Below are 18,590 nucleotides of genomic sequence, written 5' to 3'. Positions count from 1 at the left end.
CCCCCACCCTTGCAGCCTTTGTAGACAGTTCCTGTAATTGGGAATGGCTGGGTGGACACCAATGGTTGGCAGCAAAGGGGGATAAATCCAACATCCCTTGAACGTGACACGGGCTGGGACCGCAGTCCCAGGTGGCCGCTTAGCGACAGTCCCTGTGGTACTGGTGGACGGGACGTGCCTGCCAGCCACAGCTGCCGGCCCTTGAAACACAATTGGGATTTTAGCAAGTCTAAACACAGAAAACTGGGCTGTTACTAATTTTGTGCAGGCACTGGATGTGTACTGTGCCCCACTATTTAGAGCTGGTGACTTCCACCAAAGTTGTGGCTGTCCATCTCCTGGCACCCATCAGGTGAAACTGCCACCCCAAAAGCAGCGGCAGCCTTGAGGGTTTGTGCTCTTGGACAAAGGGAAAGATCATGATCTATCTTCACACTCCAGCTAAGGGGAAACTAATTGCTCACTAATTAGGTTTTCAAGCATGGCCATTAATTTAGGGTATCTTGAGACAAATTAGAAATCCCTTTTTCAAAATGCAGTTCCACTCAGTTAGGAAGAAAGAGTCTAGAAAGGCACCATTTCACTCTTTGTGTGCAGGTAATTGGGGCAAACCATAGGGCAATCACCTTGTCCCAGGGAGAGTCAGGGTTTACAGAATGCAGTCGGCTGGTCAGCCTTGCAGACTTTGGGTAGAACTGACTATGACTAACACCTGGGTCAAAGTAAATCTGCAGGCAAGAGGATTAGAGCTGGCAGAAAAATAAAGAACTCTGTGTCGCAAGATAAAAGTAGATTGCAAAAAATTGCAATCTTGAAGAGTTTTTAATCTTGGAGGTGGCTAATGCTGTAGGTCCCCTTGGGTTTTTTTGACATAAGGGGAGCCTGTGTTCCCAGTGTTCTCTTTCGGGGTATTTCCAGTATCAGTCCCCATGGGGAGCAGTTAAGCTCTTATTTCAAACCTAATCCCAGAGAGATCTATGAATCTGTATGTCTCTGTGCCCTGTCAAGCAGGTTTAGGGCTGTCCCAGCAGTTCACGGAGAAGTTATCTGTAAAACAAGAGTATACACTAAACACTAGGTGTGAGACCCTCTTTTGCACACCTTCTTCTCCTGTTGACGAGTGTTTCAACAACCCCCATGAAGAACAGCTTCCATGAGACGGTCCAAATGCCCTCCATTCCTCAGCTCAGAATAGCCTGTTGCCTGATGGTTATGACATCCACGATGAAAGATAGGGATTCAAGCAGCACAAATAGCAAAAGGAAATGAAATTGTGCTTTCTTCATGCCAGGTAGCTGTTGCAGTGAGAGCAGGGCATCAGCCACCTTGTAGGTACCTCTTTGAAGAAAAGCAGTTGCATATGCTTTTTTTTTTTTTCCCCTCCCTCAAGAGATGACTCCAGGGGATTATGCAGGATGGTGTTTTTTGGGGGCTTTGAGTGAGATGCAGATGTCTCAGGGAGGTTAAGGCTGCTGTGAATCCCTCTCAGAGCCACCTTCATTAGCCTCCATTCATGATACTACAACTCAAGTTAACTATTGTGAATTAAGTCCCAAAAGCAACTAAGTGCCTAAAGGCTGTTATAGAGCTGACCCTATCACTTTTATTCAGTTACTGCACTACTTTATCTCATGCCATGTCTCTAAAAGCGATCAACAGGAGATATTTTAGAGGAATATGTGTCCTGCCCTCCTCCCCCTGCAGTGGGTGGTGATGGTCCATCTCCCTGGGATTCACTTTCTCCTCCTGTGAGCTCTCTCTGCTGTTGACCACGAGGTATTGCAATGCTCGTGTCACCTCTGTGCACACCAGTGGCCTTGTTTAGAAACCAGTAGAAAGTCATAATGATTAACACTGTGGAGATTAAAGTCCCTTTTATAGATCATGGCCTGATAGGCAATTTGCCTGCTTTACAAAGGCCACCAACATGCCAGTGGGGCGAGTATCGAGCTGCCGTGGGTTGTGACAGTGTAGCCCTCTGAAACTTTCCATGGTGGATGGAAAGATTTACGAGTACAGTGATGCATATCTATCTCAAAATCATGTCTGGATTAAAAACTTCCTGCACAGCTAATGTCAGCTCGAGCTTTGGGTCACCGCCACAAGCTAAATCAGGTTAGGGATCAAAACCAGCACACAGGTACAAGGGAGCTTGCAGCTTGCAACTATCAAACAGGATAATCTGTAGCACGATTTTTTTATGACTGTGCACTCCTAATGACATGTACAAGCAGGGAATGGTTGTGGTCTGGAATAAACTTGCTGGTTTGTCTGGTTCTGGTGAAAATTTCAGTATAAAACACCATGCAAAAGTAACTGGTCAGATCCAGATAAAGTCACTTGAGTTATGCGGGGAGTGAATTGGCCTCGTATGCCTGAGATCGGAGTTAACATAAAAGCTACAGGTTATTCCTAAATTGTTTTCATTAGAAAATCCTGCATAAAAAGGCACTTGTTAGAATAATTCTTTCTGTTATTTTGATCATAAATTACATATATAAATTATAAATCCAGCTATGATTTGGTATGACTCATGCCACTGACTTTTTAATTAGCTAAGGAGCCATCATGCTCGGCAAACTATTCAATTGCATAGGTGTGTGTAACACAATAATTGAATATAAAGGCTTGTTTTTGTCCCTTTATTGATGTCAAGGGAAAACAGTGGAGTTATGAAAGTGGAATAAACTGAAAAGAATCCTTCAGTTCCTGCAGGATTATTAGAACAAATTACTTTCCATTCCAGTTTTTATGAATGTATAGTTTTCTGAAAGCTTTATAGTACTTCAGGGAATGGAAATTGCAGGCAATAAAGGATACAGGATCTCTCGGGTTATTGGGAAATAGAAGAATGGGTTTTATCTGGAAAGGTGAGATTTACTATTCTGTTGTATTTTGTGTCAATGTTTGAGAAGGAATCAGATGCAGTGATTTGTACCTTATTTTGGGCATGGAAGTAGCATGAGACACTTGCTCAGTAATTCTGTGTACTGATGCTGACACAGTGGGCAGTCTTGGGACACCTTTTCTCTGCAGCAGCAGGTCAGCAGCAAGTGGTGTCAAAGCTTTACTGTTCTCTACGCTTCACTGAGCAGAGAGGTGACCCCAGAGTTCAGGAGTGGCTTGTCTCTCCTGGTCAGTGAAGGCATCAGGTGTATTTTCCTACCTCAACTGGATAAACAGCACTGTTTTTTGGGTTTTTTTGAATGAGTTTGTCTAAACAGTTCTCACAGTGTTGGAGAGCTGTGCTGGAAAAGACTGTTTAACAAACTTCCCCCCCCCCCCCCTTTTTTTTTTTTTTTTTCTGTGTAGAAAGCAGAAATATGGCAACAAAGGAAAAGCTTCAGTGCTTGAAAGATTTCCACAAGGACATCCTCAAACCTTCCCCCGGCAAGAGCCCGGGGACACGGCCTGAGGATGAGGCAGAAGGGAAGCCGCCCCAGCGGGAGAAGTGGGCGAGCAAGATTGACTTTCTGCTGTCCGTGGCAGGTGGATTTATTGGTTTAGGCAATGTCTGGCGGTTTCCGTATCTCTGCTACAAAAATGGCGGAGGTGAGTATTTATTTCGTTCTCAGGAATCAATCTGTCTGCCTTGTGCTTACTGGTTTTTGGTGCCTTCATCCAGCTTTTAATAAGAATAGTCATACACCTGTTTTCTGCTTTGCTCATCGGTCTTCAGGAGAGGTTGTTTTATTACTTGGTAGGTTTTTTTGAAACTTCATTAGGGAAAAACAACAGCAGTTTAAAATGTTGTACTACTGAACTTTTTCTGCTACAATTCAGTCTGAGTTTTAACCGAAAGATAGGCTATCAATATAGACTGGTAGGATTTCAGACTAGGGGATTTCAGAATAAGAGCATTCTGAGCCACGTGAAACTGTTTGGTGCCTAACAATTTGCCATTGTTATTGCAGATTTTCACTTTAAAGAGGTAAGAAAATGCCCTTTCCAACATATACCCATTCTTTTTGCAGAGAATATGAGCGAAAATACCCCAGAATAAGATTATTGTGTAATGATAATAATTAAGTATCGAGTATGCTTCTTTGTTTATATATGCATGTTCCCACTTTTTAGATGACCTCGTGTAAGCTCACTCACTTCATCTCAACTTTGTACTACTGTATTTTCTCAACAGGTGCATTTCTTATACCCTATTTCATTTTCCTGTTTGGGGGAGGTCTTCCCGTGTTTTTCCTGGAGGTGGTGCTAGGACAGTATACCTCTGAAGGTGGAATTACATGCTGGGAAAAGATCTGCCCTATTTTCACTGGTTAGTACATCTTGTTGTGCTTTACTGCTTAAAGAACCTGTGTAAGCTGTATGTAACTACATCATTCCCCTAGTGTCCATTAATTCAGCTATTTGCTCGTGTAATTTAGGGTATGATATTGGTTCCTGGAAAGGTAGAAGTCAGAGAGTCTGAAGGACAAAGTGAAGTATTGATATTGATGCTATCACCTTGTTAACTGGCAGAACTGCTGATAAGCAAGAAAGAAATTGCATATTACGCCTTTTAAAGGCAATTGCACATTTTGTTTGCAGGTGTCAGAGTTACAAGTGTTGCCTTGGAAGGTTGGGTGGCATTAATGAACCTGTCTTTGAAATGCTGTTTTGGTCTGGAAATCAAAATACCTCTGCCATATGAAAGCTTATCAGTGGCATCATCCCTCTGTTACTGATACAGCCAAAACCTGGACAGCATTTTTGGTAGGATTCAGGAAAAGGACTTCAGTCATAGCTGAGCAGCTCCTGGCAAACAGGCGTGTTGTTACCAAAGGGCCTTTGCCTGACTCACCACTCATGGGAACAATGCAGAGGCTGCTCTGGAAGTAAACTAGAATGAAAAATGAGAGACAGGTTAGAAAAATGAGCACGGATGCCTATCTTATGTGTAGATTGCCCTTTACAGCCAGACAGCACAGGCAGAATCATTTGGGATAAGTACACTAAACATGTGGCACTGTTCAAATCCCATTTGGAAAGAGTGGGCACTGGTGTGTCTCTAGTTCTGCCACTGTTGCTGTTCCAGGCATCTCTCTCCCCTTATGTCACCCCAGGCAGAAGTGGGGGTTTTCTCTGGGGCTCACACTCCCACCTAGTAGTCAGAACACTGCTGAAGCTGATATAATTGTGCTTCTTTAGCTTAATTTTATTCCTCCTCCTCCCACAGTTATGAAGCCTTTTTTTTTTGAAGAGGAAGGAATGTTCCTTATTTAAATAGCAATCTCCTAGGCATCCATAAAGAGAAAGTGTAGCTAATGTGACTAGCTGTATATCCTGAAGGAAATGCAAATGTACAGAATAAATAGCACTTGCTCTGCTTGTTTCCACCTGACATAAAAATAATCTCTGGTGGTAAAGATGCCTGCTACAACAAGGTTTTAAACCGTAAAATAAGAGACAGGTATCCCAAGTGCTGGAATAGCTGTCAGAGTGATGTAAAAGAGAACCTCGTAGGTTCTTAAGATTTTAAAGGAAATCTTTTTTTTTTTTTGCCTGTAAATGGCAAACTTTGTAAGCAGAGATTGATCCAGTTAACCATAAGAGCCATAAACACCATGCTTCCTTCACACAAGTGAAACTGGGGCAGAAACAACTGCTTTCCCACTGATTCCTTCAAAATTTTCCTTTTTAACTCATTCAAGGACTGTCTTTGTTTTTTGGGGGTTTTTTGCACATAGACTAAGCCCAGCCAGTTGATAACGGAGTGGTGCAGGGGCTGCCCAGCTGAGCTGCTGCCAAGGAAGCTGTTTTGGGGGACATTGTGACAATAAGGTTGCCCATGTAGGTACCTAAGTGAGATGGTGTAAATCCTAGATGAGCAAAGCAAGATGCCTTGAATTCCTTCTATTAGAACTTGAAATAGCTGGGTTAGTAAGTTGGGTAGATGTCCTGCAGACCTCCCTTCAGTGTCAGCAAACCGTAGCCAGAAACTCATCCCTTGGTAGCAGAGATGGTGGCAGGTCAGTGCTTATATGTGGTTGAGTTGAGTTTCCATCAACAGTAGGGTAGAGCAGGATACAAGTCCATGATGCAGTGGGAATAGCAGCAGCTCCACGAGATCACGAGGTGCCCTAGGAAGAAGCTACTGTCCACATCTGCATATTTTGCCTTTCTCTCCCCTTCTCGCCAGGAATTGGTTATGCTTCCATAGTGATTGTGTCCCTTCTGAACGTGTACTACATTGTGATCCTGGCCTGGGGACTCTACTACCTGTTCCAGTCGTTCCAGAGCGTCCTGCCGTGGGCCCACTGCCACCAGAAGTGGAACACGCCGACCTGCGTGGAAGACACTCTCAGGAAGAACAAAACACTTTGGATATCACTGAATGCCACTAACTTCACCTCTCCTGTCACAGAGTTCTGGGAGTAAGTACCTCCCTCTTTGTGGTGTCTTTGGGGAGCTTTGGTGGCATGCCAGAGCCTGGGATTTTATGTAAGCCTAGTAGTGGGGAGTGTTAGATAGGAAAATTGCTCTAGGTACCAGTTGTTTAACCAGTGTTTGCTACTGGTTCTCGCCTATCTTGAGACAGACTGGTAGGTCTGGGAGTGGTGGAGGGAGGTGTTAGATGTGTAACTGTCTTCATCCTAAAGCATTCAGGGAGCCCTAAAAGCTCAGTGCAGCTTCTGTTTTGGAAGAAAACTTCTTTTCTTCTTGGCTGGGATTCTCTGAGTGCAGCGGGAGAACAGAAACAAGTCGTTGCAGATGCCCTGATAGCAGGATTTACTATGGAAACAGTGACAAATCATCACCTTTGTGGTTGCCTCTTTGCCAGCTGTTAGCATTTGCAGTACACTTTGTGAAGCTATACCACTTCTCAGTCTGATAATAATGCAAAAGGCTTTGACATCAGTAATAAATCTGACAGAGGTGGTGAACGTTGTTTGTCCTGTACTGCAGGTTTCTCAGGTCATCTTCATTACATCATTTTTCTCTGCAGTCTCTGAGGAGACTGGTTTGCCAGATGCCTGAATTTCATCAGTCCTAAGCTTCTTATTCTCATTTCTCTTTTATTTTTCAAGTTTTAAATCATATTGCATAACATGGTCTCTGAACAGGCATGACCTCAAATGTCTCTGTGTTTACATAAGTGTCAAATCATAGCAGCAGAGGAAGACACCTGTAGGGAAGCTTAAATCCAAGGGATCTACAAATAACTAAGCAATTTTTTTTTTCTTTGGCTTACTCATGTAGTCATGAGTAGAATTAGTTTCTGGCCCAGCTGGGCTTTTTCAGCATGTGTGAAGTCCAGTTTTGTCTCTGATCAACTTGTACCTACTTCTCTATTTTTAAAAATAAGCAGCAGCCAAAGCCCCAGCAGGAGTGGTGTTCATGCTGAAGATATTTGGCATGCGTTAGGTTTAGAAAAAATAGTCTTATGAACTGTGCTAAAATTTGTAACACAAGAGCCAAAATACAAAGGGCAGTTTGGATCTTAGATCAGCAGTTTGTCAAAAGGCACTGGTGGCTGGTGTGAGGGATGGGGTGCAGGCTGTGAGAGCAGTCGTTTATTGTGAGGACTGTGTTTCCGTGTTAAGGGACAGCTCATTTCCCAGGTGACTTCCTCTCTTGTAAATATGGAGAAAGTTGGAAAATGTTTGGTAAACGGTACCTGTGGGTATTTTAGGGGAACTTTGAGGCAAGTTGCAGTACAAGAGGAAGCAACTCCCACTCCATTGGACTCTCCCACAATGTCTTTGGGGGACTGAAGACCTTGAATCCGAATGACTGGCTGGCTTGGTAGGATGTTCAAAGGTCTCCTCAAGGGCTCCAGAGGAAGCAGGGGTCCACAGTGTTGCCTCTGAAATAGTTGCTCCCCTAGGATGTCCAGAGCACTGAGTTCATCATCAATTTTGTGCAGGAATTTTGTTGACAGGTTCTCTTGTACCTGGGGGCAGCCGTGAGCTTGGCAGCCTCCTGAAGTGTCCGTAGGATTGTCCTGCTACTCTGAAAGTTTCTTTTCATGGAGTGCACAGATTTGCAGGCTGAGTTGTCTCCCTGGGGCCCCATGTTCGCTTGAGGAGACTGGAGATACCATAGCAGAAAGGAATAAGGCTGGGAGAGGGGAAGGGGATTGTAAAAAAGGAGTGAGGGCTCTAGAGGAACACCAGAGGTCTCTGTAGGTAACAACACAGCAGGTATGTGATGAAGGGTGTTATGACAGGGCAGCCTGTCTGTGGGCTGGGGAAACAATGTCCCCACATGGGAGCATGTTAGAGGTGGAGCTTTTAGTTAACTTTCGTCTAAGAGAAGGTTTCCTGTTAGAAAGGTTCTTGTTGGAAAACGTCCCTGCAAGCTGAACAAAATGCTCCTGTACACACAACCTGATGTAGTCAGGCTGGAGGTGCCTGACTTTGATTTGAATGACAAATCCTTGATCCTCACAGCACTTTCCTTTACTCCATCGTGCTCTCATTGTGTTTGTAGCACAGTTGGAGCAAAGGTTCTTCAGCAATTGGTGCTCTCCTTGCACTTTGCAGCCACTTTAACTTGTGTCCTCAAGTAACAATTTTAAACATCATGAGCTGAACTCTTCCCTGGAGTCACACTAGGGAGGAGTTTGGCTCCATAATCCTACTAAGTACAGACATACTGCCCATAACTCACTGTTTCATAATGGACAAAACTGCCCTTAACAGAGTGAGCTGCCTTCAGGAGTCATGGCACTTGGAGAAGTATTAAAAATAGCTTCTCTCTCTGCATAAATAACTATTGGTGTCTTAAAGTAAGGGCAGAGATCACACAGCACTGTTGTAATCAAAGTAGCATAGCTTTTACATGGTGTAAGCATTTAATATCCTCATTTTTTCCCAACCATGCTACCATTCTTTGTAGTTCTGAAATTAAAAATAATTTTAAGAACTTTCAGGTGCCTTGCCATCATAGACAATGCTGGATGCCAGCCAGCTACCCATATTGAAAGGACAGGTAAATAATTAGTCTTTAACTGAAGATATCCATCTGCTTTGTGGCACAATTAGTTCCAGTTTAATTCAGGGGTTTGTGAGTATTTGGTTTCTGAAACCCAATGCCATTTTTCTTGTGGGACATTTATATAGTGTTCTCATCAGTATTGCTTTGTAAAACTAACGCTGCCAAGATATAATTGACCACATTGATGCATTAACCTCTTCATGTTGAACTTCTCAACCTGGCTGGACATATAGTACAGCCTGACATTTCAGTTCATTTAAATTAATGTTCTGTGCAAATCACATGCTTGCTTGAGCAGCAATAAAAGGGGGTTAAGCAAATCAGGCTTTATATTAGGAGACTTACCTCTTGGTATCACATGCTTCAGGTCTTATTTCTGAAGACTTTATTTTAAAGTCCAAAACCTTAAGGGCTTACACACATATTAATACATAAGGGATAAGTGTAATGGGGTAATTATGGTTGAACAAAACCTCTGATTGTCTGGTGCTGGCCAAGTGTTTATAAATATTTGGTAATCAGCAGACTTTATTCATCCAAATCCCAAGAAAGACCATCACATGCTAACAGCATGTAATCCTAAAAGGAACAACACAAAAAGCTAAACAAAATCTAGAGCAGCTGTCTCTGCCATTGGGGACAAACTTGAGAGTTTTAAAAATTATTTCATGTTCTCCTTTTAATAGTCTTCTCTACAACCACTTCAGGGTTCATTATTCTTGCCCATCCAATGTGAAAGGGTGCTTCACCTTTCCTGGTTCAAAAGGTCCTGTCTGCATTCACTTGATTAATGAGCTGGAATATCCTTCAAGGATTGCATAACTCTCTTCATTCTATTTTTGTTTATCTTCTAGAGCCAGTTACGGCTCATATTACATTTCCATATTGCACACCAGTAAACATATTAGTGTATGAACAAGGGTCAAGGACTCGTGTTTACAACAAACTCAGCCCCAGCCTGTTGTCCCATTGATTATATATGAGTGACAGTTAATGACAGCATCAGGGCCATAAATTAGAATTAGTAACAACTCTGTGCATAAACGGTGTGAAGGTAGTTAAGTGGGCTTGGCTGAGTCTCAGCAGCAGTGGGTTATATGACAAAACTGAAGAGGTATCAGCACAACCCAGCTCGTGCTCCTTCCTGAGCTTGAACCTACAGGGTATCATAAAACCAGGTTGAGTTCTCCTGCGAGACTACGTTGGGTTAGAACTCATGGAAGAGTTTTAATGCTGAGGCTCCCCTGGTAATTCCAAGCAGATTCTTTGAGGTAGATGGTCTTTGTGAGATGGGATTATCTGAACAGAGAAAGCCAGCACATCACTTCTGTGTGCTTGCTGCCTCACCATAGAAAAGTAAGATATCTGGCTCTCAGTAACCCACTGGGGTGCCCTCCAAAAAATCTTGAAAGAATTGCTGGAGCAACCCTAGGAGAGAATGACCACTTGCTTTTAGTTCCCTAATAAAAAGCAAAGAAGTCTTAGCTGAATGCATAAATAAGGCTCCCTATTCCAAAAGGCATTTGCAGTTAATTATTTGCAATTTCCTGAGAGCCAGCTCTATAGGTTGCCTTTTTAATATGAACTGCCACTTTGATTGGAAAATTGCCATTTATTTTTAAAAAAACCACAGAAGATTGCAGCTGAACTTTGTCATCTTATGAATGTATTTTCTCCTTTTGTATATGCACAGCGGGTTTTTCCTTTGTTTCTTTAGGCTCAGGTGAAGCAGGATTGCAACTTTATGCCAAATATTCATTACCAAGGGGTTTCTCATAACTGTTGAATAGCTGTGCTGATTAGGGCAGACTTACCCTGTCTGGTGCCATTAGTCCTTTCCCATAACAAAATACACATACGTTCAGAGAGAATAATGCATTTGGTGTGAGAACACAGTTCCAGGTAATCCAAGTGAGTTTGGCAGAGACACAAAACCAGATGGGTGAGGGTTTAAGTCCCATTAAACTGGTCGATCCAGGGCTTTTCCAAAACCTACTTGCAAATTTTCCATTGGTGACTTCATTTACTGTTATTTCCATGGTAATAGCAAAAAAAAAAAAAAAAAAAAAATTAGTTCAGAGGAAAACCAAACCACAGTGGTTTGTCTTGTACTGGATCCACACGCAAAGCTGTGCACGCCACACACGTGGGCCTGACCCTGGTGCAGCATTTGGACTGTTCTGGGCTCTGCTCTCCGTGACTGTCGTGAAGGGAAGTGCCTGATTTTTTTAACTGTCTGAAAATAAAACTTAATTAACAATTTCTTAGGTAGCAAAGGTAGTCTCAGGGCAAAGAATTTATCTTGTAACTGAAGTCAAACTTTTACTCGACTGAAAAACACCTTGCAGAAATTCTTGAGTTTGGTAGCTTCATATGCAAAGGAGTTTTTAGCTCAATGAACAGTAAGAAACAGTTTGTTCTTCCTTATGTATTTGACAAATTAAGTTAATGTTAGTACAACAATGTCTGTCTAGGGTGTGAGAACAAGTTGAAAAAAATAGTTTTAAATCAGTATTTAATGAAAAGCCATGGCAATTTCCAAAAGGGAGAAGCCTAACTGAATATTCCCCCTCAGGACCAGAGGATTTTGATGGTTGGCTGTTGCTCCCTTAAGACACAGCTTAGGAATTTCTTTTTATTTATCAAACTAAGTGAGGGAATAAAGTTTCCCAAATATTTGGTGTTAGCTAAACAAGACCCTGGTGTCGGGGGTGCTGGGGGCAGGTGGTGGCGCCCGGGCAGTGTTTGTTTGGGGGGCCACAAGGGGAGAATGGATAATGGCTCCAGCCTTCACCCTGCAAAGCTGCGTGGCGTGACTGCTCCCTGCGCTGCTTCTTCCTTTCCTCCTTGTGGCAGCCTTGATAATGAACTGGAAAGGAGGAGAAACATGAGGCTACAGGCCAGCTGCAAGTGTCCATGATGGAGACATGGTGTACACTGCTGCTGGGCGGCTGCAAGGCCGGGGTTTGTTGCGACACTGGGGTGAGGTGGCCTTGGATCGTCAAGGATGCAAATACTTCCTTATCTCATATTGAGGTGGACAAAGGCTGCTAAAAAGAGCTTCAGTTTCAAAATGTTGTGGAATACATTGAACAAAAGAGTCCCCCAGGCATAGGGGAGATGTAGGGTTGCGAAGCACAGCTTTTCTCACGTAAGCCACGCTGACTTAGCAAGCAGTGTTCCAAGGGCAGAGATCTGCCTGTGTTCTCGGCAGATCGGCTGCCCTACACATCCTCCTGTGCTCTCAGCAATCACAACCACAGTTTGCATCAGCTGAGCTCCTGCATCTCTCTTTTGTTTCGTTTCCTTTCAGGCGCAATGTACTGAGCTTGTCCTCAGGAATTGAAGATATTGGTATTATCAAGTGGGATCTAGCACTGTGTCTCCTCCTCGTCTGGGTGATATGTTTCTTCTGCATTTGGAAAGGAGTCAAATCCACTGGGAAAGTAAGTGCTCTTTTACCCTTTCTATAATCATTGCAGTTAACAGATGTTAGGAATACTAAGTAATGCCGTTCTTGAAGATATTCACCATTTCCTGGAAAAATTTGTATTTTTGCACTGAATAAGAGGGGAATTCAGATTCAGCTTTCAATCTGAAAGTCACTGCTAGTGTCCAAAATGCCTGTGAGTCAAGTAGTCATTACTGGGATGGCATCAAGAGGCAGATACAAGCCTGGTTTGAGCACCACTTTACCTCTCAGAGGACGAGTGTCCCACTGATGCCGTGAGCATGGAAGGTCTTAGGCTTGTGATGGGGGCTGCTCTGCACTACCTGTCCGTGTTCTCACACCAGTCAAGTGCATTCTCAGTGCAGGGGGAGGGATGTTAACATAGCTGTGGTAGGGGTGTTTTCAGTCAGTGGAAGCTGCTGGATGCGTGGCATTTTTGAAATGCCGCTCACTTATGGAAGAGCTGTGTGTAGACACAGAAGACTAAACTTAGGTGCACCTTTAGAAGCACTGTCATTAACAGAGATCCTGGATAGCTTGTGGGTTTAGTCTCATTGTGTGCTCTTCAGAATCATGTTTTCCTTAAAGGGTAACAGTTACATCATTCCTGAATCTCATCCTGCTCCAGTTGAAGAAGCAAATTGCAGCAGGTCTTGGCCAGTCACTTGGCATAAAGCATGAGGTTATTGTCCCTTGCATTCAGTAGTGGTTTTATACCTATTTTCATGAGAAAAGGCTTTTGAGGCCATTGTGTTTGTGTGATTCTTAGCTTTCAAACCTGTTGCTTGAGGCAGTGTTCAGATAAGTCTGACAGAGGGAGAGGGATCTCAAGATACCAAGTTCCCCTGTGTTTCTTCTCAGCTAGGTGGAATGGAGTTGACCCCATTAGTACCCTTCTTAAAAAAAAGGCCACAGTGTGAACTTATCTTTTACCAGTCCCTAGAGAAGTCAGGAGGATAAATTGCAAGTGCCTCAACTGCAGAAAGAGCCTCATTTAAGAGTTTTAGCTTGTTGCATACTGCAAAATCAAGCAGGAGATAAAACTCCATAGGAAACCAGATCTCATCAGTTTCACTGTTAATTAAACTACTTGCTTTGCTGTAGTTTCTCTCTTCCTTTCTGTGATTTTTGTCCTGAAGCTTCATTAAAAGGCTGGTGCCTTACCCTGTATTCCTGCCACCTTTGCCCCAAAAAACAGATACCACACCTCTGAAGCACACGTTGAAAAAAATGTTTACTTCTGTGTTCCCTCTGATTGATGTGACCCCATGAGGTGATTGTGTAAGTTTTGTAGTAAAGGTGAATGCAGTAAATGTCGCCACAGCAGCCAAGTGAAAGCACACTTTCTGTAGCACGTTTGGCAAGCCTGGTGTCTGCTCAGTAAATGTTACGGTAGCACAGAGAGATACACCATGCTCCCTATGGTACACTATTTCCTGTCTCTGTGAGGATAACAGGTTGAGAAAAGGTCTGTTAAAATCAGTTATCTAAAAATCTGTGTTCTCTGGAAATCCTGCAAAATGGTCTCTTTTCTAAAACAAGGCAGTTGGTAGGAATTCACTCCCCACTCTTTGCGGTGTCTGAGCTCGTGCGAGTGTGGAGCCAGAGCCCAACAAAACCATTGGAAAGTCTCCGGCTGACTCCATTAACTTTGGGGTCAAACAAAAGTAAACTGTAAACTCTAATGGAGGACTTGAATTATTTGAGAAGTCGAGTTTACTTTAGTAGATGGTTGTTTATATCACTTCCCTGCTTTCCAGTGTGTTAATGGCTCTTTGGAAAGCAGGGCAGGGGGAAAGATGTAGTTTTTAAATCTTGTAGTAGAGGATTGGACAAATAAACATGAAATCATGGTGAAAAATAATAGTTGTGCTTATGCTTTGGATAATGTGCTTGATCTTAAAAATTCCTTCAGCATTGCGAGAGAATCTCTACCTGCAGTGCAAAGGCCTCTGAGTATTGTTTACTCGGTTCCTGAAAATATGTCAAGGCATATATTTTAGGAAGAAAACTTCGGCTATCATAGGCCTGATTTATGTTAGAAAAAATCAGGAAGTGCAGAAATCCCCCTTTTTTCCTTCTGGTTTTGGTGAAACTAGGCTAATGTGTAATACATATTATTTGTCAGGGGAAAATATACAGAAAATTCAAAGAGAGAATTAAAAAGGACATGTATGAAAAGATTTCCTTCCATTCCATGAGATCAGTCCAGCTCTGTGAATTACTATGGCAATACAGGCTTTGAGTTCTCCTTGTTATTCTCAGAGGACACACTTAAGAAGAAAAATGGAGCATCCCGAGAGCTTTGCAGTAGTTAAGCAAATTCTGGAAAACAAAAATACATTCTCATGGCAGCAAGCTGTAATTACCTGGGGGAATCATCTTGACTCCAAGAAAAATGTCCTTTCTTGGACAGTAGTGATTCTTGACTGTAACAGAGTGGTTATATAAAAAACGAGAGAAAGCACTGATGAGCAAAGAAAGCAAAATGTTAGAGGTCAGAAAGTGTGGGTCTAAAGATAGAACTGTCCAAATGCAAGCTCAATTAACCCTCGTGCTGGAGATGAAAGCAAAGGGCTCTTTCATCAAATGAATGAGGAGATAACAAGAAGAGAAGAAGTAGGCTGTTATTCAAAGACAGTGGGAATAGAGGTTAAAGATAATGAAGACATATTCTCAAACTGGATGAATAGAGCCTTAGTTTCCAATAATGATGTTGCTGAATAGGCAGCAAGGGCAAGATGGAGTTAGGGGACTGGAAATTACTGCTGTTGAGGCTGATGCCAACCTGAAGGGCCTCCTGTGTTCAAGATGATGGGAAGAGAGACATGGGAGCATGGACTAAATTACCTTAATCTCTGAACGAGGTCTCTGGTGAAGTTGCCTGTAGGAGCAGCAGTGGGGCTGCACAGCAAGGTCAGAGGTAGCAGCAGAGCTTGCGAAACAGTTTGCAGTTTGTAAGTTTTAAAGTTCCAATAAAGAATGAGGTAATGTTTCAGGCACCCTCAGTGAGGAAACCTCTTCAGTTCCCTGGCAGAGGTGCACTTGTCATATGAGGAGGACAAACAGGGCAAAGGCAGAACTTGAACAAAAGTCATGAGTTGTATAAAATCGTGCTTGTTCTCTGCCTGAGTGACATGACCATTGGCTGGGGGGCTCTGGAGGTATTCATGCATTGCCTTTAGGCCTAAGGCAATAAGGTGGTAAAGAACATTAAAAGTACACACAGAAACTCAGGTTGGGTCCTTTTTAGATATGAGGGGGCTTTGAATTTTCCGCATTAGGTCTCTCTTGGTTTTGGAGGTGTAGCTTTGGCTGCCACAGGCTAAGCATAGTTTTCTCTTTCTTTTTTTTCATTTCCAGGTAGTGTACATCACTGCCACCTTCCCGTTCATCATGCTCCTTGTTCTACTCATCCGTGGCGTGACCCTGCCTGGAGCTGCAGAAGGCATCAAGTTTTATCTTTACCCTGATATCTCACGGTTAGCTGACCCACAGGTACAGAACCAGGAGCAGGGAGCGAGAAGATTTCCTATGCAAAGGGGGATGGTGGAGGGTGATAGTGATGATGTAATGGCAATAGACTTTTTTCCATGGTCTTTAGAGGTCCAAATATAGCATGAACACTAATGCTGGGTTATATTTTCCAGAGATCTGCTTGAGAAGGTCACTGTTAAATGTGTTTTAATGCATCTTTCCATGTGTATGTATGTGTGTGTATGCGTGTGTATTTTTTTGTGTCAAAGGACTCTGAGGCTGTAGACTCTATCCCGTTATACAATCTCAGCTTTCTTGTTGGTAAGGTAAGGGAGATGCATTTTTTTTAATGAGGATAGTCTTTAGTTTCAAAGGAGAGACACGTGAGCTTCACAGATGGAACAACAAGCGACAACTGTGAGTATCAGTGTCACTTACCTCCCACTGCTCAAGAGGAGGAGATTGGGAGAGAGGTGGATGGAATTATAGAAGAATGAAAACCCATGGAAAGGTGAAGAAAATGCTTTCTGAGGCACAGGAACTACCATTTGGTTACCCCTTGTTAGTGGGAGCCAGGCTTACTCTTACTGTACAGATAGAAATTCCTGTCTGTGCTGACAGAGTGCAAGTGTGGGACACTTAAGCAGACCAGCATCATTTCAGCCAATAGTGTTCACATGAGAAATGAAAAAAAAAGAAAAGGCAATACCCTCCTCCAAAAAACCAAAAGCAAGGCATCTTTGAAAATAACAGAACATTGGTCACAGTGATAGGAAATAACATCTGTCTTTGCTATTTCTTTCTATTGAGTAATTGGTAAAAATACAACACTAGTGAAAGCTAAATAACTGAAGTAGGAAAAGTGTAATTAAAAGAAACACTGTTAAAATTAGGTGCATTCTCTAGTCTTGCCCTCTTTTACAAGACACCCTTTTCACAGGGAACATTATATTTTATGAATTAATCTTCTTTTATGGGACTCTATCATTTTTATGATCTGCGTTTAGCCCTAACCAGAGTACCAGCCAATAATGCAGAAGAGATTCACGTGAACTGACAGGCCCCTTCCCACAGTCTAGCAAAAGCATCACTCCAAGGAGACACTAGTCAGCAAGGTGCTGGAAAAGCAGTGGTGGGAGGGAGGAGGTAAATGGTCCTCAGTCTTCACTCTCACTTAGACTCCTGGGTGGTTTCTTCTGGTGTTCGCAGACTTGCATTAGCAAAAAGAAGAGAACAGATGGGATTCAGAGGATACATTTTGATAATTCTCTTGTGTATTTACTAGCCAAGAAATTCATAGTATATGCTTGTTTCACTCTGTATATTTTTTTTTAAAATGTAATCAGGACAAAGAATCATGAGACCAAGATCAGATATGTATCTTATAAAGTGCATTGTGTTTTGCTTGTTTTCCCCCCACCCCTATGGCTTTTTATCTTGCATTTGAACAGGTACAAAAACAACCAGAAAACTAGAAAAATAAACAAACCAAATACACAAACCTGTTTCTCAAGCTTTTCACATCCTCAGTTTAAGGAATCTGCCGGCTGACTCTTAACTGAAATGAGTTACAACAGAAATGAGCAATGTTATAAATACTTCTGCATTTCCTATTGCACTGAAACACGTTTATTGTTGCACCAACAGGAAGGATCAGCTGAATGACCAAGAAACTAGAAATACTGAGCATCTCTGGGGAGGGGAAACAGGAACTGTTATAGAGATTGATTATGTTCTTTTGGGCTCTGATGCTAATAATTTTCTTTTCCCTGTGAAAGCCAAACTTGCAAATGTGATGTTCTCTTTCCCTGTTTCCTTGATCCTTTAGCTTTCACCCTCAATGGAAGCAATTATTTTGTTGTTATTGCTTGGTTTGAACTGTGTGTCTTCATAGAGTGTTGCAATGCAGTGATGCTGGTAATAACAGTATTTCCATCTTTCCCTTTAGGTCTGGATAGATGCAGGGACACAAATCTTCTTCTCATATGCAATCTGCTTAGGAGCAATGACTTCCCTGGGGAGCTACAACAAGTACAAATACAACTGCTATAGGCAAGTTTCCATCTAAGGGGGTTTAGTGTTTTAGCTAAATGATGTAAATAAAGTAGGGACAATGGGTTAATTTTTTTTTAATTAACTTGCTCCATGACATATGTGTGACTTAGGGACTGTTTGCTGCTGGGATGCCTGAACAGTGGTACCAGTTTTGTGTCTGGCTTCGCAATTTTTTCCGTCCTGGGCTTCATGGCACAAGAGCAAGGGGTGAACATTGCTGATGTGGCAGAGTCAGGTACGATGGTGTTGGTGGCAGTGGTGGTGGGCACTGCCGCCTAGCGTGTGAGCAAAGTTCTGCAGACTCAATCAGCTAACATCTAAACAATAAAATAGAACAAGATTTCCCATAATCTCCAGAAAAAATAAGCACGTTGTTGATTTGGGCTTCCATCTAGAGCAGTGAGGGTTAGCCGGGGTTATACTGTTTACTCTGTCTTGATTAACAGGGCAGCGAACACATTTCCTAGAGTGCTAACCCATGTGAGTTGAGATCAGAGTTAAGATAACTACACCATTATCTAGGGTCCAGAATGTCATTGACTCGGGAGTTTATTCCATCCTTCTTTTCAGACTACCTTTATTTTCATTCCAGTGCAAATTGCCAGTGCTTATGTGTTTTTCATAGTTTAGTTTTGCTTACTTGCAGCACTAGAGTAGAATTAGTACCCTG

At 42.6% G+C, this 18,590-nt stretch overlaps 1 protein-coding gene across 7 annotated transcripts in view; it reads left to right on the top strand.

Moving 5' to 3' along the window:
* The window catches only part of SLC6A6 (solute carrier family 6 member 6), an 89,813-nt gene that overhangs the window by 56,654 nt on the left and 14,569 nt on the right, over positions 1–18,590 (top strand). For all 7 annotated transcript variants that reach the window (XM_050312623.1, XM_050312622.1, XM_050312620.1 and 4 more), the window contains 7 exons: positions 3,313–3,552; positions 4,139–4,273; positions 6,137–6,371; positions 12,251–12,383; positions 15,752–15,886; positions 17,814–17,917; positions 18,031–18,155. In XM_050312623.1, the coding sequence (XP_050168580.1) occupies positions 3,324–3,552; positions 4,139–4,273; positions 6,137–6,371; positions 12,251–12,383; positions 15,752–15,886; positions 17,814–17,917; positions 18,031–18,155 (1,096 nt within the window). In that variant the 5' untranslated portion in view covers positions 3,313–3,323. The remainder of the gene's footprint in view (positions 1–3,312; positions 3,553–4,138; positions 4,274–6,136; positions 6,372–12,250; positions 12,384–15,751; positions 15,887–17,813; positions 17,918–18,030; positions 18,156–18,590) is intronic.

Source organism: Myiozetetes cayanensis, unplaced genomic scaffold, assembly GCF_022539395.1.
Source record: "Myiozetetes cayanensis isolate MyiCay16 unplaced genomic scaffold, myiCay2020 scf18, whole genome shotgun sequence".
Taxonomy (NCBI): Eukaryota; Metazoa; Chordata; class Aves; order Passeriformes; family Tyrannidae; genus Myiozetetes; species Myiozetetes cayanensis.
The sequence above is the reverse complement of the archived record's forward strand: the minus strand, read 5'-3'. Positions and strand labels throughout refer to the sequence as shown.